Raw genomic sequence first — 27,710 nt, 5'->3', positions numbered from 1 at the left:
AGTATCATTTTGGGGATTTCCTCTCCCTTTAGTAGTGTCTCTTTCAATGAAACCCAAGCAAAGTAGCAACTCTGTTTTGGATGGCCCTTATTATCCAGTAAAGGAAAACAAAACCCCAAGCATCTGGTTAAAATAATACAGAATCTAAACACACTGGACTAAACCCATCCTTGTTTCCACACAATCGTTGCAGTTATACTAGGAGGCACTTGGCCCAATATTTATACAGAATGTAATGATTTGGGATATCTATCTGCTAGGGATTTTTAATATTCCGAGTCCTGTAGCATGCAGCAACACAGTGACCCTTGTTTGCTTCTAAGGCAGTTCCCTGTCCCACCTTTGCTCACACCCAGTGAAGCCACTGATCTCCTCTCTGTGGGAGAAGGAGACTGAATCACTGCCATATTATTCTTTCTCCCTTTCCTTAGCATGCATCTCTGCTGCTCTGTTTCCCCTTTCTCCATGACTGTCCCTGCCTGCAGCAGCCTCCATGAGCTTCTCTTGCTTGGCTCAATTTGCTGCAGGCTGCCTAGGTGAAGTGGGCTGTTGCATGGGCCAAGAAATTGCTAGGGGTGGAAAAATGCTTATTGCCCCATTGCTGACTACCAGTGCCACGGGACTTTCTCTTGGGCTGTGCTGACTCAGAATACCTGTGCCAGGAGCTGCTGCCAAACCAGGGCAGGGTAAGAGTGGCCTGCTCCAGTACCAGGTTCACTGCCCTCATCTTTCCCAGCCACGTACATCAAACTATGCCCCTCACAGCCCCCTCCATTTTCTCGCTCCTGCTGTGTCCCTTCCCTTTATCCTCTGACTTTCACCAAGTTCTGACCCCTTACAACTGAGGCAGCAAAATTCAGTCTTGCCTACACAGCTGAGAAGCCTTCGGCTGGCACTGATGGTATTTGCTAGCGCCACAATATCTGTGTCATCTGCTAATTTGATGTTGCCTCTCCTTACACCCAGGCAATTCACAGAGCAGCAGAGATCGGCTTTAAGGCCAGACAAAAACCTTCAGAAGAGACTGCACACACGATGGGCTGGAAGGACCATTCCCCGCGGAAGAATGAATAGATGCAGCTGCACTCAACTAGCGGGAAGTGCTCTGCAGAGCCTAGGTTAGGAACTGTAGCTTGAGCGTCCAGGTAGAGCTCAGCAGTGTGCTGCCATGTGGATAAACACTTTTCCCATATATTCTTACACTCTCAGAAATATTGTGCAACACTGACACTTCCCTGGAGCAAACTCATTCCAGACTTTCCTACACTGAGATCAGTGTGCATGCCTGAGGATTCTATTTGGTCCAAAGTGTCCGAGTATCCTCATAATTTCCTACAAAATAAATATTAGACCTTCTGATTTTAATAGCCCATCAGCCCAGTAGCTACTGAGACAGTTGTTTAAAGTACATTTCACTGGGTTATGAAAACTAAATGCAACCCCCTCATTCCATATTTATGTGCAACCATACACTGATAACAGGAGGGGGTTGAAGAAGCACAGAGAACATACAAAATCAGCTAAACCCCTTGGCTTCAGAAACGCATACACCTCTGAGTAACCTTAAAATGTCACCTAAACTCAATGAGACTTTTCATAGGTGGAAAGGCTGAGGAAGATTTTGATTCTTCACTGTACTTTTACACTTCAAAACATAACAAAAAGTCAAGTTATGAAACTCTGGTGCTAGCATGTAAAGGTGGGCTCTGCCTGACCTGAAGGGGCTGCCCACTTGGCAGGACAGTCTTGCAAGTGCATGTGCTGGATGAACTGGTTGTGAGCAGAGGTGTGTGATGGCCTCTGTTGCCTCTGATTTATTATAGTTAGAAGAATTTCAACCTTGCATATACCAGCACAAGCTGCTAAACATGAACTGTAGAATTCTAAAACATATTCTTTTTTTCACAGCCAGAATTTACCTTATCTACTATGAAATAATAGCAATGATAAGTAGATTTTTCCAACTATCTCATATTGAATATGCATTTTTATTCCATAAAAAGCATGACTAAAAGATCTATTGCAGCAAATGTATATTTATATCCACAATGCAGATATTTTTAACACTTTGATATTGAGTTATTCTTTTTTGAATGGAACTACACAAATACAAACTTAATGTTTTGTTCTTTCTCTATTACAATGTATTAGTCTGATAGAGAAGATTTTCAGGCTGGAAATTTCTTTTTGGTTGAACTTATGCCAGGATTAATCCCCTTTCAGTTAATCATTTATATGAATGGGTAATCTTCAGAGTTCATGCAAGGCCTGCAAACTATATTAATTACTAGAAACCTAATTAGAAATCAACAGAGTCAAAGGATCAGTGTTACTTCCATACGGTACCATCTGGTACAATGGGTCTGGATAGCTCAGCAAAACTCCTTATTGCATTCTGTGGAACTTCAACCTGAATATGTGTTGCCACAGAGAGCAAATTTATGCTGATATATGAGCTGTCTGTAAAGCATTCTTAGGGTCATCCTAAATGACAGCATCTGAGTCCCTGTATTTCTAGATGTTATTTCAAAAGTTAGTTCAAAAAAGAGTATTTACTCAAGTTTTCTTTTTGAATGTGATACCAATGCAGTCGTTAATTGGCCTTTCTACATCCAAAAATACCCTAAATCCATACACAGGCTAATGAAAAAAATCCCCAAACAAGCAAATATGAACATATGCCATAAAATGCTTTAATTAAAGATAAGTGTGTGTATTGTCATTTGCTTTGTTAATTATTACTCCAATGTTAAAAGTCATGTCCAAAGTGAAAAGAGTAAAATTCTGTACATGACACAAACATGGTAGAGTGTGGCTTCCATTACCTCTGATGTGTGTGCATGGAAATGGTAATACAATTTTACCAACTGATTTGCTCTTTCAGCACGTGGCCAATTTGAAAATTTTGACCAAAATGTTTCAGTCCTGTTAGCCAAACAAAAAATCACGTCTTTGAAAACTCAGCTTGTATGGTTTTAAATCCAGACCTTTCCAAACATTTTGATTCAGGGACACACAAAATCCAGTCTTCTTTCAATATACAATGTTTGGTCAATTTAATTTTCAAAGGAACTTAATGGTTAGTCACATTTCATCACTTAGATTCACTCATTGGCTTTTGGAATTGAGGTCAGCCATGCTAAGTAAAATTCAGTAGCTTCAGTTTTGTCCCTGTTTAGGTCCAGTTCTCTCTGATTAATTCCACATTTCCACTGGGAATGAGACAGCTGTGTAATCCACCTAGTCCTTCCAAACTTCTCTCAAGAGCTGTGGCAAATGTAATGCTTTTCCATTGAACAGCCAATTGTGTTACAACCTGCTACCTTTCCAGTAAGTATTTGCTGATCTTGTCAGTATGTATTTAATACAGGTGAACACCAAAGTTGGGCACTTCCCTCCTCAGAGCATCCTGCAACTCAGGAAGGAACTAGAACACCAATCCTGCAACCAAGCAAAGGGCTGAGGATTGGAGAAAAAAAAAAAAAATTAACTCCCAGGGAGTGCTAAAGTTTAAAGGACATTCTGCATACCCAGGGTGTCAGATGATTACAGTGACACTGACACACAACTCTGCCCATTCCCTTCTCTGGTTATTATTCAGTTTCTTGTGAGTGGACCCAAAGGCGAGATCCCATGTGTTTCTAAGCCAGCTGTGTCACTGTAGAGTCTGGTGATTGTTTCTAATCCCAGGATTCGAGACCACTGCTTCTTGTTCAAGCTCATTCTTGCTATTCCCAATTTACCGATCCCAGACTTCCTAACCCAACCATCAGACCACCCTTTCCTTACCTATGCTTGTGGGCACTCTACTCTTCTAGTTTAGAACTTTTGGGGAAACATGGAAGGAAGTGAGGTTTGGATGTAGAATTTGATATGTCTGAACACAGATTTCATTCTGGAAAAAAGACAGGGTGATTTGTGACAAATAAGCCATTTACCAAGTTCTGTATCAGTCCAGTTCATTTCATCATACAGAAATAAGTCTGCATTGAAGTGTATCTTGCTTCAGTGAACTTCATAAGGAGAAGAAATAAGGATTATCACTCTTTCACGGATTTCTCACTTATGACAGACAGTGTTTAGAAACAGTGGATTAAAACCTGTTTAGACTCTAGTTTAGCAGGTTCTCTACTTATACAAATCCATTCCAGCATTGCATTTTGGTAAACAACATAGTTCTTGAACTGGTAATAAAATGGCCTAATACAATTTTTTGCTTTCCATTTTTGAAGACTATAAATCCCATCAGCTGAGCGATGTCTGTCATTGATTTTGTCAAAAGGGAACAAAGAAAATTCTGACCCAAACCAGTGCTGACAAAATGTCTGGTGACAACAGTAAGACTCGATCTACCTTAGTGCATGGAGCTGATTCCACACTGATAACCCATTCTGGTACTTCAGGAATTGTGAAAGATGTGAAGTAGTTAACATTTCTTTTGAAATGAATTGAGAAAGAGAGTCTCTTCGTTCTTAATTCAGCTTTAGAATGGTATATAAACTGCCAAAACCTGTTGGTTTTTTGGTATTCTTCCAAGTCCTTGTGGGCTGTGATGAAGTGATACTCTCTTGAGGTATCCTATACCAGCTGGGTCAAATCCCAGTTTTGAGACTTTTTCACTGCTTGCCGTAGAGGTAACCCCAGGCAATAACTCTCGGTAGGAATGTACAGAAGGTGGTGTGACTCCAGCTCCATCTTTCGCATTACTATATATCTGGTGCCAGTAGCTCAGGTGACAAACACCATATAGTGGGTGGGAGCTGTCAGGCTACAGTTATTCCCTTTGCACAGAGGAATCTGAATGTTGGTGTTTCCCCACTCCCAGATTCCTCTGTGCAAAGGGCATAACGTGGGACTACACTGCCCTAAACCAGCTCAGCTAACATTGATACTGATTGACAGACTAAGGCCCAAATCAATTTGATATACTCTGCATTACTTTGTTCTATTCATAACTCATCTCCTATGTCGCTTTCCCTCCCTCTTTGCTGCTTTGCCATTTTTCCTATTGGTGAAGACAATCAGCAGAAACAGGACTACCGAGAGACACGCAGACCACTGCACGATCCAGAAATACACACCCCTGCCTGACGCCTGTGAAATCCAGTCAAGAACAACTAGATCTTCTCCTGAGAGGGACCATTAAAGTATCTCTATGAATTGTGGTTGTCACACTTCACTACAGCACACAGCAATCCTGCTTCTGTGCCAGAAACCAAAGGCTAGATGCCAGGGGTCTTGCGAAATAGTGTGCTCTCTCTCCAAACTTCCCTCATTAGGTTAAACAGGAAAAAATAAATATATATCCTTATTATATTGCTGGTTTTGTTTCTACCTCAGGAAGTAATTTTTCCTGGTATTAAACTTTTTGTGGTTTTCCTGAAACATGATTCACATGGACTAAAACATCTGATGAAAAATGGATGCTGATGCAAGACTTCGCTTTTAATTTATTCGAGCAACGCCATATCTTACAAAGGATTTGCTTCAGCCTCTCCCAGACAATCTGGAAAAATCCCAGCAAAGGAACTTTTTTCAAGACTGTATCTACTCATTACATTTCAAGTCACAGGCTTCTGGAGGCAGTTACAGACTGAGTAGACTGAACACAAGCTGAATACTATCTTTAAGACTAGAATGCTCCTTCGATTCCTTGTCTGCCTGCACATGTGAAGATTTGTACAACCACATGAAAATTACTCTCAGGTTATTATAGCTGGTCTCTAATTATATTTTTAAAAGGAAGTCCTAAAATTATTTGTAAAACCTAATATTGGAATTTTTTTTTTAACAGTGATTCTGGGTGTGATTTTCTTCTTTATAAAGAAAGTCCAGACAGCAAAAAATAGTCATGATAGCATTTACAACAAAAATATTTACAGAGTCACAGTCACTTTAAAAAAAAAATAAAAATCCCACAGTAGATACTAGATATGTATTTTATGTTACATTATAAAAATAGTTTGTTTTCTGTAAGGGCATGCTGAACTATAGCAGAATTACATCCCTTTGCTAATGATAACACTTCCCTGAGAGCAATTTTCAGTAAAAGCGAGTCCATTTTCTCCAGGTTTAGGCATTGTGTTAGCATCCAAGAGAGTATGAGGGACAATTTTTCATTGTTGCAGTTGATGAACTTCAGGCAAGTAAATATGGGATTAACAAACATCAACCTGACATCCCATCAGCTGACATGGATATTAGAAGAAACTAACCACTCTCTGACATTTTAAAATCTGCCATTTACTATGCATTCGTTCTGAGACCTAACTCGACAGTGAGAATTAAAGAGTAAATTGCCAGCTTGAGCAGTATAACCATCTGATCCCTGTGTTAGCCTCACAATATGCTTAACAGGATTTCCACCTTCTAGTTCCCTCCAATCCAATCGGATACACAATTTTGGGATAACACGGTTGTGGGGTAACTGCTTGCCAATGGTCAGAAGTACGCCCTTTCTAAAAATCAGCATAGATAGGTAACACAATGCACAAAGGCTAGGCAATTGTTAACCTTCTCTCATATTTCTTGTTGGAACAGGAAGATTTTAAGTGAATGCATCAAGCATCTTAAAAGCTAACAACAGCTTAGCAGGTTAAATGTGAAATAGGTTTATCAGATCAGTGTAGTGCTCTTCTTGTAATTATGTTTTTACAGCCTGGTTAGAGGATGGTATTGGAGAAGGGCTTGTGATGTCAGAGTGGGTAGGGCTTAGAAGCAGGGATGAGGGCTAATCAAGATAAGTTCAATTTGTATTTAAAGTAAAGTCAGCGTTAGTTAAGGCAGTTTTTGACATGTTAATCTTGATGTGTTTTAAAAGCTGTCAATCACATTACTGAGGCAGCTTGAAAGGAAGACTTATAGTGAAGGCACATACTTTTGGATGTTCACGGTGTCTTCATTTTACCCAAAACTAAGGTCTTCACAATAGATGTAAGTATACATGAAATAAAAAGTGCTAGTTTTTAATGTAAATGGTGATGCTAAGCAATACCAAGAGGTGTATGATTTTTCAGATTTCGACAGGAAAGACCTCACGATAGAAACAGCGCAGATCTAAGCAGACTTCTTCATGGTGTTTTTCTTTAAGAGCAGCACTGGACTGCAGAGAGTAGTTGGGAATTGGCAGGGGTGATACAGAAAGAGTAAAGTATGTAATTAATTATGTTCTGATTTCTCAGCAATCTGCTATTTGTATTCTTACAGGTAAATAATACTGCATATTCAGGTGCAAACACTGTATTTTCTTCTGATATAAACTTGATCCTTTTAGAAACATTTAAAGAGCTATTTCACAAATGGAGGATTTTACTTTGGGAAAGCTTGTCATTGCATATTCAGTATTTTTCTAGAAAACTTTGGATACAGATTGAGTTGCTTAATGTATATGCACAGATGTTCCACTGTCTTTTCTAACCGTAACAAAATATTCTTAAAAGCTAACTCGTTGTTAATACATATAGCTTAATCTTTGTGCCAATTTATCTTTTTAAAGTACAATAGAAAAACCTCAGTATTTTACAGATACTTCCTGGAGCAGTGGATTTTCTAAATCAGTGTGCAATCAGAATTAATCAAGGCTATCATCACACAGATATATTTGGCTGTTTTAGTCTGATGTACCTGCATTAGATTTACCTAATTAAAATTTTGCTTGTGTGCATAGCCATTGTAATACACCCCAGTGCTAGCAGCTTTGCAGAACACCAATGTATGCAGAGTGATATATTTTGTAAAAATAATATCATAACATGATGAGGTTCCTTATGTCTTGTTATTACCTGAATATGAGGGCAGAATTAACTGTAGACTGAGAAAGGCTTGGGCATTGTAATATTGCCTTCGGAGCTAAAATTTCAAGTTTCTCAGTTACAGAATATGTGAATTTCTGTATCACCCTGGTGCCCCAGAGATACAGAATGAGAGAGAGAGAGGCAATCCTGATTCAAGTAATTTTATCATGGTCTGACCCTTGAAATTGGAGATGAAAATGTTCAGTCTGTTCAAGATGTTGATTTCTGAGTCTGTTTGCAGGATCAGGTGTGCAATTTCGCATGTTAATCTCGCAAGGGGAAAAAGTTTGTATTAAAACTTGTGAATTCATATAGGAATTTGGAGTAGTTTTAGTATCTGATATCTGTGACTTACATATATTTTAACATACCTGCAAATATTTTTTAAGACAAGCGTGTGCTGTCTTTTGCTTTGTAATAAAGCTAACCTGAAACAATTAATGATAAAAACCCACACCATCTTTTTTTACCTTAGTGGCATAAGACACATCGAATGCAGTTTTCTGTTTTATGAGAGGATTTGGGGAAGTTTGAAGGATATTGCTGCAATATTTAATACCCTAACTGAAAAGAGAAGGTACTAAGGATTCAGTAAAAGTTTTCTAGATTCAAACTCTTAGTTAGTCAGTGATGTTAAAGAGTTGTTAAATAAAAACAATTTTAAATAGCCTTCCTAAAACCCATTCCTCTTTCCACTACCTGGTTTCTTTTGGCACTGGGAGTGTTGTCATTTGCACTAGTATTTCTTGTTAAAATGAAACACAAATCCCACTAAAATTCAACTGTATTTCATTTGGAAATACCAGCCTTGCTCTCCAGTCCTCAGAAAGCTCTGCATTCCAAGACATCCATTTCCAGTATTTAAAAATAGAAAAAGAAAAAACTTCTTTTTTATGCTTTAAAAGTAAAAACGATTAAAAAGTAAAAAATACAGAGATTAGTTTCCCTTTAACTGATCCCACTTATGCCACATTTTGCAATCTTTAGGCTTCTGAAAGAATCAAAGACAAGAGGATAATGTTTCAAATGTCATCTCTAATTATGAAATAAATCCACAAGGAAAACAAATTACATCATGCTTTGTGTATATAACCGATGTAATAGAGAGACCCATCCCTTGTAAACAGCTTCTCCGTGTACCAGCTTGTCAGGATACAGGGTGGGTGTACAATGTTACACACATGTATGCCTGCACCTGCACACTTGCTCTGCTTACAACCACTATTTTCATTAGTTTCTGGTTAGTTATTTTACTTGTTTTTTTTTTTAAAAAGCATAGTTAAAGCACTCAGTGTGATCCCAGTTGGAGTCTTTGGGTACTGCCACAAACACAAACGAATAATATTAGCACTATGGTTCTGCAGAAACCCGTCCTGCGGTTACAGCACTGAGCCGAGAGGGAGAACTGCTAAGCACAATTCCCACCTCAGCTGCTTACTGTCCTGTATCTATATGCCTCCGATGCCATATCAAGTAGCAGGACTGCTTCTTTTTCCTCCACCATCTGTCTGTCTCACCTAGCAGGCTTTGAGGGCTCTTGCTGTGTGTTTGTGTTCAGCACAAAGCATCTCCACCCTTGGTTTTAGTCAATGCATTAAGCTGACTGTTGCCTTAGTGGCACACAGGAATAACAGTTTCCCCTTGCCCCCAGCCATTCCAGAGAGAACAAGATGAACTTCTATTATGAACCTAACTTAGTTCCTGAAAGACTGAGTTTGCCAATACTAAGCCTTGATTTCTTCCTGAGACCAGTGTGTTTAAAAACATACAAATGACTGGCTGCTTGCAATCTTCGCAATTAGCTAGCTCAAAAATGGCGAAACATGCATGTCCGTGTCTCCATTTCAGTGTAAAGGTATGCAATGCGAACTCTACTGGCTGACATACACAGTATAAATATAGTTATTTTCCTTTCTTTAGGGAATGTATCATTCTCAATCCAGTTTTAGGATTACACTCTAATCTCAGTCTCTGAGCAGTCTGTGCCCACGTATCTGGGATTAGAATTTAGCCCTATAGCCTCTCCAATGGTACCTTACCCCAATTAAGACGACATAGTTCATGCTCCTGTATGACAAAATGCTGGTATAATTGCTTTCTTGCTTTCCAAAAGTAATTTATTTTGCAGACTACGGGTTCTTGAATAAGTACAATCTCTAGCTTTATGACTCTTAGCATAGGGTTAGGGCATGAACCCTTGATACTACAGTTAATAACACTGGAGTATTAATAATATTGGAATATTTATCTATTTTTTAAAACAGCATCTGATTTCTCAAGTAATCAGGAGAGCTTTTTCTAAAAAGGGAGCCAATGGAAATGAAAATGAGGCTATATATGAGTTTATTCATATATTTCACTCTTAAGCATGTATACATGTTTATATTATACGTTTAACTGATTTCTCTGACACAGATTTATCTGAGCATTTTAAACAGATTTAGCTGAGCATTTTAAACGATACTCAGCTTCTTCCAAACAGCCTGTGGAGCCACTGCAAAGGCATACTAAACATTGCTTTTAAAGAATGCTAATTCCATGTGTTTGATGTAAATAAAAGCAGTTATTAGTTAATGAAATCTTGATGCATTTAACCAAAAACCCAAGTCTTCCAACAAGTCTATATTATACATAAGACTATACTGTATTTTGCCAATGCAATTAATAATACAATACACAGACTGCAATAGACATTTTGAAACTGCATATTGCATGATTAGATTTGCAAATGCTTCTGGTTCATGAAGTTCGTGTCTTGCCACTTCTCATCTAATAAATTGAGACAGAATTAGTACTGGGTGAGTGGTTCTGCCTGCTGCCAAGAAGGGTTTGCTAAGGGTAAGACTCTAAAGGTAGAGATTAACTTGTCTTCATCCCTGTAATGTGCTGTACAGCCAGGATTTGTGCAATAGGATCAGCCATATATGAATGTAACACTGGACAGCTGGTGTGTATGAATTTATATGAACCCTGATGCAAGATTTTGAGCTACTCTCAAATCCTGGCTAATATATGTATCAGAAGTATACTTTCCCTGTTCCCTCAGAGATCCTGTTTTGCTGATGTTTGTTTCTAATATGCTAGTTTTTATGGAAATAGTATAAACCTTAAGTACCTGGAATTTCACCTGCAAGTCAGAACCCCAGCTAAGTAACCAAAAAAGGTGTTTTTTCCAAATGGAATAACACAGATTAGTCAAATTCAGTTTCTCCCCCTGACACAGGGTTACATACAAGTCTTTATATTAGGTTATTAAGCTACGTATTTATCCTACCTGATCAATTCAGTACTTCCCTGAACAGAAAATTAAGGGAAATAAATGAATAATTTAATGTGGATGACATATACATATAAAATGTGTCCTATAATTAAAATTCACACTATATTGATATTCTAACATTCTGCTAGGGAACATAGATTAGAATTTCAGTGGAAATAATATCTGAAAATTTTTATCAGAGTTAAAGTTATTAAAAATACCAGAGTTATTTCTATGTATCCGAGAAGAAATCCAAGCCAAGTTAGATAGGATTGACTGGCACACCAATGAAGAAAACCAGAATGACTTCATGAAGAAACTCCAGTGAAAGCTTCATTAAGGAATCAAACCCTCCTTTTTGGCTCATGATGACTCAAAAACTGGGTCAGTGGAAGTAGTAAGCTACAGCTTTAGTGGAAGAAGATACCAATGAACTTTCAAGTCATATTATTCCATGACTTTTTTCAATACTATATCTTCTCCATGTCAAACCAACAGACCACCTAGTCTACCTTTGCAAGGATAAGTTGCTTATGTGATGTACATTGCCTGAAGTGATTAATGTTGCCTGAAGTGATGCGCTGTGAACCTTGATCATCTAGTGGATAATAATCTACCAATAAATACAGATCAACTCCACTATGGATGCTGCTGTATATGGTACCCTACACTGAGTGAAAATGCCAGCATTTAAAAGAAAACCTCACTTTTAAAAATAAAGATTTTAAGAACAGTCTTAAAATAGTTTCTGCTTCAGCTCTGAAAGGAGGCTATGTGAGAGACCACCTGTCAACAGACAGTGTAACATACCTCACATCCAACACAACATCCAGACTTGTTTTGGGAACTGCATGGACTATACAGAGTGCATGATGGGGATACTGGTACTGCTGATTTCTAACCACAGTTACTGCTGCTTAGTTGTTGGTAGATGTTTGTCAGAACAGGCAGGGTATATGGGATCCCACATGGAGGTGGTGGATTTGGGTTAGAATGGATGGATCTTTTCCCACGAGTCTATGTTTTAAAGTTGTATCAAAAAATTTTAGTCACAGGTGTGATTTTAGGGGGGATTGGAGTGAGGGGTGTTAATACAACAGTAAAAGAGTCAGAAGAATAAAAGTGTCTTTTACATGTATGTCTCTTTCCCCACACAGGGACAGCTTCCCCAGAATAAAGTGCATTCACAACTGTGATTAAAACAGGGGATTGAAGCATTCTAGCAGTTCCTAAAAAGCAAAAGTGGTACAGCTTGTCAGTCATCTGTCAGACAAAACTTTGTTAGTGTTAATACTAGCTTTTAATTATTTTTTTTTTCTGATTTACTAGAATAAAAAGGTTTTCCATTATGTCTATCTGAGCCTCTGCTGGTTGCTTTGCACCTTCATATTCTTTAGTCAGGTGCACCAGGCAAAGGCCAAAGGCCAGGCTGTAAGCAGGTTAGCATGAAGTTTAAAATTGCTGCTTTGTTTTCCAGAATATTTAATACATGGCCACTCATCTGGGAAAGGAAACTACCTAAATGGTTCACCAGACCAATATGGTATGGCAAATACCATCATCCCAGTTGCCATCTATTTTTTGAGCTGCTGTAAAGTTTAGTTCAGCACTAAAACGCTTTAGTACTGAGCTTTAAAATGCTTTAGCAGCTCAGAAGCACTTTGGCAGCTCAAATGCTCTTCATGAAGCACCCAGCATCCTAAACCGCTTTAAGACTAAAGTATCCTAAAAAAAAAAAAAAAGGCAAATGGAAACACACCCAGTGGCACATGACATACATGTGCCAAGAACAAAGCACATGGTGCTGTTCTTGGATTTGACAGGCTTGTCTGCTTCCAGGAAGACCTCAATCTTAGCCAACACAGAATTCTAGCATTTACAACATTTACAAATGTAAAGAACTTTTTATTTTGAGGGAACACCAGTGGTGTGGTCCAAGTATAGTCTCTACTCTCAGTCTGAATGGCTGAAAATTACTAACTTGTCTAGCTTTTGGAAAACTCATTTTGAGGCTGAGACCAAGTATCTTCGCCATACCAAGGAAATGGTAAATTTCTGAAGCATGTGAATTAGACTGATAGCTTTCCTTTAAGTTTTTTTGTAACTCTTCAATAGGTCAAAGGCAATAAAAGGAGTTATAATGACTACTCTAATTTATAAATTACTTGGGTAACAAAATATAGGATTTAGCTTCCATCAGATTTTGCATAAGGAACAGTTTTTAAAGTTTGGTTCTGTTTTAGAGAAGGACTGGCTGTGAAAAGGGGAATTTTGGTTGTTCATGCTTACCATTTCTAAAGAATTTCTGTATCCTATGTAGCTGGTTTAAAGGTAGATAAACCACTTGGCAATTGGATCCATCTTGTACTCATAACAATGCTAACATCTCAAACTGTGTTTGGTCTCACTGTTACTTGTACAACACCACTGCCTCTGCAGTGGTCCCATATGCACAATTGGTCCCACAGTTGGATTTTATCATGCCAATCCCATTAATCACAGGCATTGACTTACTACGGCTAGAAGCAGGGGCAACATAGTATAAAAATGAAAATAAGTTTCGGCCTGCAAAGTAAGCAAGTTTGGCATAAATGTGAAAATACATGAGAAAGACTTGAGCAAAAGGTAGTTAGAGTTCTCAGAGAAGGTTGGCATTTTAAGGTAATAGCTTCATCACAACATACTAAAGGCAAATTGGCAAGTAAGCCATAAAAAGTCAAACTATCCAAAGCTCTAGATGTTTTTGGCCATTTGTGCATCAGAGATCACATCTTTGTGGAGTGATTATTAATACGTATTCAGCAGTTACCAGCACTCAGCTGAAATGAGGTAGCTGCTGTCAGGGAATTTGTCAGTGATGGCTTCTGTGCCATGGGATTCATGTCCCAAACTAGACCCAGCAGAGAGGAGACTGCTGCCCTTCACAGCACAGCCAGTCCTCTCTTTCTTTAGTCTTGTTTCTCAATGATTCCTGTTTGATGGCTTTCATGGAAAGGTTTAGAAAGGCACGATTCACTTGAGCTCTCTTTGGCTTTGGTAGATTCTCTGTGCTTCTCTCTTTGCATTTCTAAGGCATTCCTCACTGTTATCTATAAATGCTGGCTGAACTCACAGAGCTGTCAGTATCTACAGGATGAGAACACTTAAGCATTACATCTTCCATCTTTAAGAAGAAAGAAAGAATCCATTTCATCAGAGCTAATGGGGAACAAAATTAAACTCCTTAATTGCAATTTACTTTAAAAAAAAAAAAATCAATCATTTGCTGTGCAAATCTAGTTTGAAACAAATGTACAGATGCCTCTGCTGCCTTTAGAGCTAGCCTGCCCCCTCCACCAGCCTCTCAACTTAAAGCCTCCCACACAGGATAGCTTTTTAACATCCAGGCTGTGGGTTACAGGATTTATTTCCTTTATGACCTATCTGCACAAATAATCCTTCCCCTAAAATCCTGAGCAGGGCATACTGTGATTACTTACTCCCCTGGTATCAGGATCATTTGTAATCTAGTCACCTGCTTCTTCAGATAGATTTCAGAAATGCTGATGCAATCCACCTCAGTGACACTACAGCTATTCAACTATGCATTTGTAGTGTATTAGGTCTTAGTCTAAATTTCTACTCTTCATCTGGCTTTATTTACCTGTACATATATGGATAATTAATCTGAGCCTAGCTGATTTTATCACTGTTTTCATCACTATAAAGCATGTTCTTTTACCTTTTTTTTTACTTCATTTGGCAGTCTTAAGGGGCTGATGTCATTTGGAACAACTTATTTCTATAATTTCTTTCTATCCGTTTCACTTAGTTTACAGTAGACAGGGCTCCTAACTATTACAATTCCCAAATAAAACCAGAGATACCTGCCTTCCTGAGTATGAGCACATGTCGCCGTTCTCAGGGCTGCAGGCAAACGACTTTGGCTTAATTACATCCTTCTGAGCAGCTGATATTTCCCCAAATCCTTACTTTCCTTGCATAGTAAGACCCAAGGACACTGAACAACTTAGTATAAACAAAGGCAACATTTGCATTGTCCTGAAAACTGAAAGTTTCTATATGGTAACCAATACAATCCACAAGCACTAAAGGGTGCAGCTGTGAGTGGCAGAAGGACTACCTTCTTATCTGAGAAATTAACGTGTATAACCTGCTCTGTTTCTTCTAGTTTTGAATGTCTTATTCTTTTATTTGGGCCTCCTGATTCTGTTCTTTACAACAGAAAAGTTGTTGCTGTCCCTTTGAAGCATGACTCCACGGGATCACATGAGAAAAATGTCTATCCTAGGAGAACAAGGAACACTAGAAGAAAAGCACTTATACCGATTAGCAAGTGGCATGGCAGCAGGAGGTAAGCAGGAAGAAACCTAACTGCGCATTTGTTTATAGCATTGCTAATACCTGTACAATGTATAAGAAACAGCCAGCAACAGGTTTAACATCTTTAAGAGGTATCTCAAATTCATCTTAGGAGTAACTGGAGAAACATTTATCTTATTAGAAGTTAACATGGGGGATTCTTGGCATTCACAATTTAATCAAGAGATGCTAAGCATCTCGAGAGTCAAGGTCACACAGAAACTCGGCAAAAGCCATAGCTGGACATTATGAGGTTCTGGTTCAGCACTGCAGGCTCTTCTTTCTAGAGCTGCTGTCTCATGCCAAGGCAGGTTCTAGCTAATAAGATTTTTCCAAAAATAAAACTGTATTAGAAATGAAAACTCTCTCAAGCATAGAACCTAACATTCATGGCTATTCTCTTCTGTTTAATAGTGATATATGAGTTTATTGTTGATTGTAAATTGTCCTTTTGTACCCTTGACTATGCACATCCTTCTTATTTTTACTGCAGTTTGCTTGTATAAAACTACATTATTTAAACAATACGGTTAAGGTGGCAGTGGAAATGTATTCTTTTTTAGTTGCTGCCATTAAAAAAAAAAGTGTGATTTGCTAACTCTTACTAAAATGCTGTCACTTGAGAAATTTTTTTTTTTTTCTGGTGAAGTTATACTGCAGACATCGTCACTTTCTAATTTACTACACTGACAACAGAATATATGCTTTGTATCAGAACTGCGGCAGCGGCAAGAGATGCTAATGAGAAATCAGTTGATGGCAGTAAACCCTCAGCTAATGGGCGCAAGCCAGCAGAGAATGCAGGCAATTCCCTCACAGTTTGAGCCTCGACTGGTAGACAGGTATTTTGCACCACTTCTCTACTATAACACTGCAGTTAAAGAATAACTGTGCACATGCTGTACCTGAGTATATAAAGATCTTAGATTATTCTTAACTAAACAATGTCCTTTGCATGTCTGAATGTATTTTTTTCCTCTCAGAGATCTGTTGCCTTCAACTGAAATGATGGCATCAGCTGATCCAAGACAAATCCATATTGCGTCGCACCTTGGACCCACAGTCCCACAGCACACAAACATGCCAAACATATTGTCCAACCGTGTTTACCCAGGCCCAGGTAATGAAGCATTGTCTGCATCCTGAAAAGTGATAGCATGTAAATTAGAAAGCAAACTGCACCAACTAGTTTTTCATAGGTTTATCGGTACTGTCAATAACAGTTTATTTTATTTGGAAAAACAAGTCTCACTAAAAGGAGGCAGCCTGCCTACCAGAGATTCTAAACTGTGCCAGTTTAAGTCTAAACACATCCTTTTCAGCTTTTAAGTACACTGTTTCCAAGATCATTTGCATGGTTTTGTTCTCTCCTCTTTTTTTGTATTTTCCAAGCATTTTCACACCAAAACAGAAGGCTGTAGCTAAACAAATGAGTCCAATCAACAACACTTTTTGCTACATTTAACTCTTGCTCACATACAAGCATTAGCTTTTTTAAGACTACTGATCATATTCTTTAATCATAATATTACATGCTACTTTACTCATATTGGGCAACTACAAGTCCTTTTAAAAAGGCTCAAAATTACAGGACACAGCTCTAAGGGGAAGGCTGGATATCACAGCATGGCAACACAACTGTGGCATGCATGTCATGCTGCACATAAATTTACATATCTCTTTATACAAAGAGGTAATTTCTTAAGGTTCATTCTTTGAGATGAGTGAATAAATTCTTGATGGCACATAGATCTATAAACAAGAATTCCTGGCTTCAGCCCCTCCCCTCCCCCCCGCAGTGTGGCTCTCCGATAACAGACTCCCTTAAGAGGAAATGCAATTTAAAATTACACAGCATGTAGGCTGAAAACAGCCTTGAAGGAGCACGTTTGCTTTGCTTAACTGGTGGTTATTATTTTCTGAGCAGTTGTATGTACTTCAAAGACATAAGTCACCAAGTAAAACTACCCTGCTGTCTCTTTCCTTTATAGATAATGGCAGTTATACCTAACTACAGATCTGATCTTGCAAACACCTGATGCTGGACTTGCGTGTTTCTACTACAGGTTCCCACCAAAGCAATGAATACAAATGGGATTTAACTTGAAGTCATATCAGCTTCCTGGCAAAGCACATAGTTCAAATCTTAAAAAGCTTTTTCAAGTGTCTCTGCATTGCTTTAGGGTTTGTGCATTTGCTTGCAGAAATAAGTGAATTTTAAAGATTTTTTTTTTTTTTCCCCCTTCCCTTTAAGGATATAGCTTTCTGCAACCAGAATCCATGGAAGCTGTGGCCAGGAGACAGGAACTGGTTCAAAAGCAAAATATTGCCAGGTAATCAATAGTCAGCTTTGCTCTGAGGTGCATGCCAGGACTAGAGCAGCAAGGGCAGTTGGAAATTATTAAGTCACAGACTTTTTGTGGGTTTTTACAGTGATTAAGATACTTTTTCAAGTCACCCAGACAAGCAGAGGCCCTTTAATTACCTCTTAAGGTCTGAAGCTACTGGAGTTTCTTCTTGCCCCTATTCTGCTTTTAGTCTTAAAATGATACAAGAAAAAGAAACAAACCCCTCAACTTGGTTGAAGTAACAAACAACCTATCAACTTCAGCCCAAACCCCTGAACTCTGGATCCAAACACCCTGAAGTTATAAGAAGTCAGAAACAAACTCAAACTTTACAGCTGTGTGCTATCACACACATTTTAAGCCTCTACAGCTGGGCCCTTGGGATGATTAGCTATGTCTCTACCCTACCCAGGGTGGACAGCTTTCCTAGTTTAACCAAATTGTCTGAATGTCAGGGGGACTATAGAGAGTCCAGTTATTTGTACAAGTTTCAGTGTAACCAGTAGCTGGTTAAGTAACCACCAGTGCCCCTGCTCACAGCCGCACCATTTCCATAGAGGAATTCTAACCTCAAGCACACCTGCACCTGGGCTGCAGCACAGTACTGAGTGGCAACACCCCTCACACAGTAAGATTAAGAGCAAAGAACAGATAAATTCTGAGTAGGCATCTCAAGAGAATTATGACGGAAGTGTTTTGAGCTCTTCAGTCAGCAAAGCTTGATTACTGAACTCCTCCAAGCACAAGGTTTGCATCCACAATGCATTTCACATAGCTCTTACCACATGGCAAAAACCCTGAGAAAAACAAGTAAAACAGCTAGCAGCAAGCATGGCCATCACATATACCCTCAGCCACAGCAGAGCTAGTCCTACCTGTTCAGGCTCTTCCTTCAGCCCACCAAACCCAAGAAAACCCCAATGTAAAAGAGCTCAGCCTATATCCATGAGATAACCTCCTACCCCAGACTTTTGCCATCCTGGTAATTGCCACTAGCTTCATACTGCTTTCTGCAGCGCACATCACCTTTAGAGGTGCACTTGCTCCTTTCACCCTTTATAGAAATCAGGTGTTGGCAAACAATCTCCTGCACTTGCTACAACCATGCTGCTGAGCACCTGGGCCTAAATCCTTGTTCTCCAAGGGACTCTGCCTCTTACCAAAGCTCAGTGCTTGCCCATCTGCTGGTCCTCAGAGGAGCAGACTATCTTATCAGGGGGAGTAGTCAGGAATGTAATGGTCTTTGCTGTTTATCTCCACCTCAGGAGCTGCATGTGAGTAATGACAATTGGGCAAGATGTGCAAGGACATAGTCCATAGACAAAACACTTCCGCTGGATCTCTGAAAGCAGAAAATCAGTAATTTGCAGGTTGTTGCAAAGATGAAAAGAGGGCAGAGAAAAAGCCCTGAATGTTATGGGGTCATCAACTACTTCCTCCTTGCAACAATCATCTGAATAACTGCTTTCCTGACAGTTTTACATTAATGAGCAGTCTCCTAAAAGTCAGACTCCCTCTGACCTTTTATCCTCATTGCGGTGTTAAGAAAGCTATTTTGGTGCTTTTTAAAGTTTTTTAAAGTTTAAAGACTTGGCTGCCCACACAAGCCCTTTTCCAAAGAAGAATGTGGAAGTCCCACTGAAAGCTCCTCATAGCAAGGAAGGCAGGCTGAACCATTTCTGGTTTGTGTCTGGTAAACTGGCTCACTTCTCTCATCTCTCGGCACCCGCTGAAGCTGTGGAGCTCTGGGAGCTACAGCTTTCTGTTTGATCACTAGCTTGGCTCCAGAGAAAGCTGATCCCAGCAAAGGTTGGTACAATGGAGACACATATTTCTACTTGTATTCTCCGTATCTCACTGGTAAGCCCTCCCACCCGCTATGCCAGGGGCGGGAAGCTGGCACAGACCCTGAAGCACTGGCTTTATCCAACAGGTTGAACACTTACCACCAGGATCTCACCCTTTCACGCTGTCAGAGTCATGTTCAGGTGCCAGGCACTATGGAGAGTTACTCAAGAGACTTACTAATGTTAGCTTACTCTGAATGTATGCACAGGTTCCATAGATAATATAGTTCTAGTTCTTTATCACTTACAATATCACTGCCGTTCTCCAGTTTTCAGTATAATTTTCTAATCGGTAATGTAAATTACTTATTTTCTTTAGTCTTTAACCCTTACGACTCTGGAGACAATTTGCCAAATCCCAAGTGAGCATAATCACTGTAATAATGCCTGGATTGCCAATATACAAATAACACTTTTTTGTCTGAAATATTATCCAGAGGCATCACATGGAAGATATCTTTTCTCCTCCTTTTAGTTTACTATACATATCTGGCAGCACATTAAATATAGCCAGGTTTGCTGTTCTATCTGCAGTTTGTGACCTCTCACATCTAGCAATATAGGGGTGAAAGAAGAAAAGCAGTACTCTTGCCTGTTCAATTATGTGAGTTTTAATCTGCTACTGAAAAAAAGAGGTGATGAAGGAACTGAGCGGCACTAATTGCTTGTACTCTATGTGCCTCTTAGAATGGAAATGGAGATGAGTGCTATTTTTCAGCAAAAAGAAATGGAGAAAGCTCACCGAAAAGGGCTACTGGGCCTGGAAGCACCTTTCCTTTACCATGGGATGCCAGCTAGTCCCATCGCTTTCCGTGGCAGGCACAGACTACCTGAAGGCCATCTTCCCAGCGACTTATATGTTCATCGTACCACCCTTGATGAAATTCATGGCAACACTATGCTCATGGCAACCAGCCCATACCCTCCAGTCAGCACTTTGCAAAGGGAGAGGGCACGTCGACCAGGGAGGAGAGCTGGAAATCACAAAACTGCAGACTGTAGTGCCAATGGCACAAAGAACCAAGCTGATGACAAAACTACGGACCCTGCTTCAGCTGCAGTGGATGATGAGAAAGAAGACAAGAAAGAAGCAGAGGTGGAGACACCAAACAAACATGAACAAAGCAAAAACCAGACTGAGCCATCTGCAGTTGCCAAAAATTGTAAAGAGTTTGAACAAGGCTTGAGAAAAAACTGTGCTACTCATGAAATTTCTACTGAAACCAACAGCTGCAGCAACACAAATGAGAAGGAATCTAATAGCTCCTGTGCTGCTTTTGATGAGAAGTACATGTACCCTTCTGCAATCCCATTCTCAGCATTGCCATACGGATTTCCAGTACCCAGCAACCCATTGCTACCTTCAGGTTTGTCAAGTCTCCAGATTACAGTTAGAGTGGCATGTTGATATTATTTATTTCTATTGATTTGCTCTCTCATTTCTTCCCTCTGTTTTAAGCAATTTTTTTTTTGTATGATAGAGTCATGGAAACTAAATGTAGAATTAATATGCTGCAAATAGTAATAACTTGGTAAATCCAAGTCAGCAAAGGTAAAGAACAGTTTTCCCTACCTGCAAACTGTGCTGCTTGCTGGCATAATGGAGGTTTCAGCATCTTAGGTAGCAGTGCTTTACCTTGCAGGGCAATGCAATTGCACAGCAAAAAGTCACAAAGCAGCCTCTTAACTGTTTCAATGCTCAGTGCCACACGCTATACTACTGCAGGATGTCGTCCTGTGTTTATATCGGTCACCCCTAAGCTGTCAAGTTAGCAGCACTTTGAGGTTCTCCACAATTCTGTTCAACATGCTACATTCTCCCCTCTCCTGGTAGTTGGGGGGAAACGTAGCAGCACGCAATATACTGATCATAATCCCTGTCTTTGTCAAACAGGACAAGGAATCCCCTTAGAAGCTGCACTCATTTAGGAACAAACTTATCCCTGAGACTTGACCTCCGCAAGAACAGAGCATAAGACACAGGACCCTCCAGCTACTGTTCAAGAATCATTTTTTCTATAGCTTTACAGCTCTTGTTAAATGCAACAGTGCCAGTGGATGAGCCCTGCAAAACTTCCCAGTACCTGAAATGAGAACAGGCTGTGATGTTGGTCAAGGATAATCTACCAAAGACATACTGTATCACTGAAAAATATATAATCATAGAATCATTTAGGTTGGAAAAGACCTTTGAGATCATCGAATCCAACCATAAACCTAACACTGTCAAGTCTACCACTAAAACATGTCCCTAAAATGCACATTAAGTATTCAGTTCCTGTCTGCAAAAGGAATTTAAATTAAAATAAACAAAATTGCTAAATGAAATTGTGAGCTAGCCTCCATGTTCTGCCCATAACTTTTCTATATGTCCTTCTAAATCACAGTAGGCACTATGGGCTAGCAGAGGCTTGGTTCCATTCTACCAAAATATTAGTAAAGTTAAAATAACAGGAAAGTCTAAAGAATCAAAAGCATTGGATAACACACTGATTAGAGAAAAAACCACACTATGATTTTTATGTGTAGTAACTGGTATATACACTGCCAGCAGTACACAAAAGAAGCCAACCAGAAGAAAAACCTCCAGAATTGGCTACTACTGACTATCTGGTGATTTTGGCGTCTAGGACTCCCGTATCTGTCTGTGACTACACACTGCTGTTAATATATTAGGTTCTGGAGAAGTGTAAAAATTCTCATGTTAACAATCATTTCCTATTGATTTGCCAGCAAAGTTCTACAAACATAACATTCATGTTTCCTCCTTAAAGGAGCACAAGGCCTGATCCTGAATGGAGAAGACATTTCTTCCATTGAAGACATTCGCAAGTGGACTGTTGATGATGTATACAACTTCATCGTTAGTCTCCCAGGCTGTTCAGATTATGCCCAGGTGATTATAAATATTCACCACATTTTCAGGCCTTTAGGACCATCTAGATTTAAAGGTCATCAAACAAACCTAAATGCTAGAGGTTAACTGGTTGTCACAAAGTTACAAACTAATAGTAGTTTTCATTGTGCTTCAACATATGAAGCCACTTGCTTCTTAAAGGGAAAGGCAGTCCATGCTCTGAGAGGTTACACGCACTTCTGCTGCATCTGGAGTCATTGGTCATGATACATACCAGCAAAACAACAGTATAAGAAAAGTATCTTAATTTTTTCACTCCACATGCCCTGCACAATTTTTATGCAGATTAAAGCAATTTTGCATTCTTGAATATTGGTATAACTCACCTACCACCCCTGAGCTCTTATGGGCATCATCCTATTTGAAAAAGGAAGTATTATTAGAAATGCAGGCAAAGAGATTGAAATCTTGTATATTCCTGGTAAAGCCTTAATAATATCGACACTATTCTTTCATTGGTAGCAGGCTGCTCACTTCCTTAAAAAAAAAAAAGTAACTTCGAAACATTACAAAGGTCCCACTTGCCAAGAACAAGTAGATAAACTACAGGCAAATGTGCTGATACCCACACACCTGAACAAGAGACTTCACGCTGCAGTTAGGAGATAAATATGAAGATAAAACAGTAAAATTATTTCCTCCTTTTATTGTCTATGCCTCAGGATTAAGTGTAAAAAATAACCAGTGAAGTCTGTTTTAGCACACCATGTTGTGTTTTATCATTTCATAAGGTATTTAAAGACCACGCTATTGATGGAGAAACCCTCCCACTGTTAACAGAGGAACATCTCCTGGATACAATGGGATTAAAACTCGGACCAGCATTGAAAATCCGCTCTCAGGTACGATCATTAAATGTATGCCAAGATGGCAAGTCACAGAGATGTGAAAGAGTCAGAAGCTAACAGGATGAAATTTTTCCAAACTAAAACACGATTTTCTCACTGATAAGGCGACTACCATAATATTAGGAGAAAAGAAATTACTCCAGCATAGCTTGCTTTTGCTTCTCTGCATGTTACAACAGCATGCAGGGAGACACTAAGGGGAAGTTAGGACTGACACTTCAAGTCGAGTCAGGATACAACACTGGAGACTAGGCTGAGGTTGAAATGGAAAAGACGTGTTTGATGAATTAATTCAGTTTCACTCCTCTTTTCCCTTCCCAGCTGGTAAGAACTGCTCTTATAGATACTTGCTTTTGCTCCAACCTGGCTTTTAGAACATACTAAGTGGAGGTTTCTACAGCCTTTCTGGGAATATAATCGTACATGTTTCACAGACAGGCTGTGCCTCTGTGTTTAAAGTTTTCTGCTCTTAATTTCATCCAGTAACACCAACTCTCTGTGTGTTCCTGTTGTTGCCTGGTTCTTTTTCTTTTCTTTAACCCCTTTGCCCTCACTCTTCTCTCATTAAAACCACCTTCCCCACTCCTGGCTGGCAGTTGTCTCCCCTCTGTCCCATGGGTGCTACAGCACCTAGAGAGCATGAGGAGCTTGCTGTCAGGCCTAGCACATTGGGGCTGTTTCCCAAGCTGAGTATTGCCAAGCTCCTTCCACAAGAACCTGGGCCTAGAAAAATACGAGAGAGGGAAAATGGATGAGATTTTTGCACCTTTGCTAACCACTAATAACCCTTTGAGATGGTTGGGATCTCCTGGATGTCCCTGGCATTGCTACACAACAGTCAGCCTTGACATTTAATGGCTTTAACACTATCTTGAGAAGCAATTGCTGCAATTGTGTTTTTGTCTTTAAAGGTGTCCCGACGTTTGGGCAATGTGTTCTACATGATGAATCTTCCTCTGTCCGTGCCCCTGCCACCTGCACCAGGCAAACCCTCAGATCAGCCCTCCGACATAGCCTCCCCACTTCACTGCAATAGCAGTGGCGATACGCTGGATAGTCCCTGCTCTCAGGACCCAGAAACTTCAAAAGCAGTGGAACAGATCGTTTCAGAAAGCAGGGAAAACCCATGTGACACAGCTGGATCTCAGGCTGACTTCCAGATGATCACTTTTCAGAAAAGTTGAGCTGAGTCTAGGACATAAACTATTTTTAATAATACAGGAAGCTCTAGTTACAGTGTTTGAGAAGATAGCTACAGTCTGAAACCTCCGTATGACGGGGGCTGAGTGAAATAATCTGCAAATGTAGCATGAGGAAGTATGGTATCTGAAAAGCATTTAAAAAATGCAACTACATATTAGTGCAATTATTTTCAAGTGCAATTCATTGAAAAGAATACTAGTACAGTTAACAGATAAATCTAATTTTCCATTGAAGTCCAATGTGATCACTGAAATCTGTCAGAGACTCAGTGCATTGTCTGTCTTACAGCGTGTACCTGCTGAGAAACTACAAGGAAAAGTTACAGCTTCCACACATAGCTGACTTCTGCAGAAAATTTATATGGAATTCATTGGGAGAGTATGGAATTACCCGGAGAATGTAGAGAAATACATCCTAGACTCAACAATTTGAGTTAATTCCATTGCTATTCTAGAACTAAGCCTTTCTAAGTGCCTGGGAAGGGTATACAGCGTATAGATGAGACACATGGATTAAACCCTGGAGATGAATTTACAGTGTGTAACATCAATTTTAATTATTCCAAGGCATTCTTATCGATGGGGTTTGAATTTGCTTTGCGTGATTGCACAGCTGAGCTGAGTTTAGGAGGAAGCACCAGCAGACTCTGCCATGAAGACCAGTCACTGGGTCAGTAACGTCCCTGCAGGCAGCAGGCTCAAAGCCAACCTCTGCGGCAGCACTCTTCCCCTCAGGTCAGCTGGGCAAGCCATGGAAAGCCCTTCACTCAGCAGCATGCTCAGTGTTCTTCATTTTGGAAGAGGCCACCAATGCTAGCCTGAAAACTCCCCTTCCTCTGCAAAAATACGTTTTCCCCTCACTTCTGCTACTGATGATTCATTACCTCACAGCAAACAAGAACCACAAAATAGAGGTTTTAGCTAGTGATAAATCCCCAGCATTTTATTGTGATACCTGTGTGGATTATCTTTGTTCCCTCTTTAGAGGTTTGGTCACACACTGGTCTTCCACTGAGGCTTTGGAAGTCAGTATACTACAGTGCCGTCTTCTACTCTCTTCCTTGCAAGAACACTTCTTTACTCCAAAGAACACACAAATTATTTTTGATAAAATTAATTTCTGTAAATTGAGGGTTGATAGATTGCGGATCTGCTGTATATTGCTACTTTAGATTCTCTCCCCTTAGTTTAGTTTGTGTGGCCTCAAGTATTTAAAAACCAAGAGGTACACTGTTGTTTAGATAGCGAGTGTCTAAGCACACGAGGAGAGGGAGTACTCTCATATTTTATACTGTGGGCACCTCTTCTTCTACTTTAGCCTGAGATAAGTTATTTTATATCTTTGGTATACTTGTGCACTAGGTAATATGTGATTAGATGTTTGCAACAACTTAAGATGTTCATCTTACTATACTATACAAACTTTGCAGCCTTGAGACGAAGGGCATATATCTATAATACTCCTTTTCTGAAGTAGCAAAGTCTTTCTGTAAAAGGAGTAGAGCCTGATTCTGCTTTCACTGAAAAATGCCACTGACATGAGTTATGGCAGTTTTGGGCTCTCTGCATGTATCTTCAAATAATGCAACTGGAGTATATGACCTTAGGGTTCATTGATAAAACCCAGTAAGGCCTAATGCAAAAGCATGGTATGCTATGCAGCAAAATACTCCCAAGTTGCAGACAGATCCTGAAGTAATCCCCTCCTAAGTAAAGTGCTGACCTTTACATCTGTGATCTGGTGAAATAATGGGAGTCTTTCTCAAGAATCTGGATAATGTCTTATGCGTGATCTGTGGATATTTTTCATATAAGGGACTATATACTGAATATTCAATAGTGTTCAAAAAAAGGCAAAATTATAATCTAAAGCTGGAAAGTTTAAATATAACTCCATAAGATTGTTTAAAAGAAGGTGTACAACAGCAATATTAATCTTGGACTGGCAATTAGTTTCCTGTTCACTTACCTCACCCACCTCAATTAATTTCAAGAAGTGTTAACCTCTGTTATCTTCATTAACTTTTCTACATTTTTTCATGGCTTTAAAATTAGTAAGGCAGCTTGGAGAGTTTTATGTTGAATTTGGTAATGTAAATGTTTACTTTTCAGATTTTGAATTGAAACACAATTGTCAATGTAAAAAAATCATATTCTGTTTGAAATGGTTTTACCTATTACTTTAAGATGTAACATCTTGGATTAGTTACCCCAGAAAAAATGTTTTACAGTAGATTTAACTATTGTGGTTTGGTTTTGATGTAGACTGTTCATATACCATGAGGGAAAATTAAAATATTTTTATATAGTAAAAGTGCTTGTTAAAATAAAAATAAATAAATAAATCAGGGACACCAATTCAGTTTAGCATCTGAAACAATTTCTAACTTTTTTTTTTTGTACAATTGACGATCACGTCAACAATGTCACTTACCTAATTAAACACAGTTAATGAATTGGTTTTCAAATGGCATCCTACCTCCGTCATTGTATGAAATATTTGACTTAATCCACATGAGACCTTCTCCACCTTAGAAATCTCTGAGACGTTTCCAGGCCAATGAGGCCACGAGATGTCGCTGCAAAGCTACGAGAGGTTATATACTACCCCTCCAAAGTGAAATGCAGCACACCTGAAGTACAGGTGGCCTGTTAAGAGCAAGGATATGAAGAAACTGAACTTGTTTTTCTAAAGTAACAGCAGAGGAGCTTGACTTGAAATTCCATATGCCAGGGAAGAAAGATTGAAGTCTGGTTCTGAAGAGCATGACTAGTTTTGTAAATGGCTCAGACATGAACAATGCTAAAAGCAGAGAAAGCTAGGATGCAAACTTTGCAGTCTGGTACTACTCCTGCAATTAAAAAAACCCATAGGATCCTTGGCACATACTGGGCTCTTCTTCCCAAAATGACAAAAAGAATGACTTCATGGCTTCCTGTACTGGGAGGCAGAGATGTGTCGGAGCAGTCAAAATGCAGTGCTGGAGCAGTCAAAATGCAGTAAGGCCTGGATTGCATACAACCGTAGAGTGAAATAGGAAGGAAAGGGATTTACCTAAACGGACATAATTGATTCTATTTCTAATGACGGAAATACCACTTGTAATGAATGTTTCCTCTCCTACAAACACTTC

At 39.4% G+C, this 27,710-nt stretch overlaps 1 protein-coding gene across 2 annotated transcripts; it reads left to right on the top strand.

Annotated features, from left to right (window-relative positions):
* The first annotated feature begins 6,833 nt into the window (after positions 1-6,833).
* SAMD7 (sterile alpha motif domain containing 7) lies at positions 6,834-26,781 on the top strand. 2 transcript variants are annotated; one of them, XM_049804008.1, is made up of 9 exons: positions 6,834-6,933; positions 15,278-15,406; positions 16,130-16,256; positions 16,398-16,534; positions 17,669-17,747; positions 20,297-20,976; positions 22,384-22,505; positions 23,258-23,368; positions 24,286-26,781. In XM_049804008.1, the coding sequence occupies exons 2-9, from the start codon at positions 15,304-15,306 to the stop codon at positions 24,556-24,558; spliced, it is 1,632 nt and encodes a 543-aa protein (XP_049659965.1). In that variant the 5' UTR covers positions 6,834-6,933; positions 15,278-15,303; the 3' UTR covers positions 24,559-26,781. The 2 variants fall into 2 exon arrangements, with proteins under 2 accessions (XP_049659965.1, XP_049659966.1); XM_049804009.1 differs by lacking the exons at positions 6,834-6,933; positions 15,278-15,406 and having other exon boundaries at positions 16,195-16,256; positions 16,400-16,534.
* The last annotated feature ends 929 nt before the right edge of the window (positions 26,782-27,710 follow it).

Source organism: Accipiter gentilis, chromosome 6 (genome assembly GCF_929443795.1).
Source record: "Accipiter gentilis chromosome 6, bAccGen1.1, whole genome shotgun sequence".
Lineage (NCBI taxonomy): Eukaryota > Metazoa > Chordata > Aves > Accipitriformes > Accipitridae > Astur > Astur gentilis.
The sequence above is the reverse complement of the archived record's forward strand: the minus strand, read 5'-3'. Positions and strand labels throughout refer to the sequence as shown.

Excerpts from the sequence above, each read along its gene's own strand:
- SAMD7 (XM_049804008.1), top strand. The coding sequence starts at position 15,304 with ATGACTCCACGGGATCACATGAGAAAAATGTCTATCCTAGGAGAACAA. Across the intron at positions 16,257-16,397 it reads GAGCCTCGACTGGTAGACAG|AGATCTGTTGCCTTCAACTG; the intron begins GTATTTTGCACC and ends TTTTCCTCTCAG. Across the intron at positions 16,535-17,668 it reads CCGTGTTTACCCAGGCCCAG|GATATAGCTTTCTGCAACCA; the intron begins GTAATGAAGCAT and ends CTTCCCTTTAAG.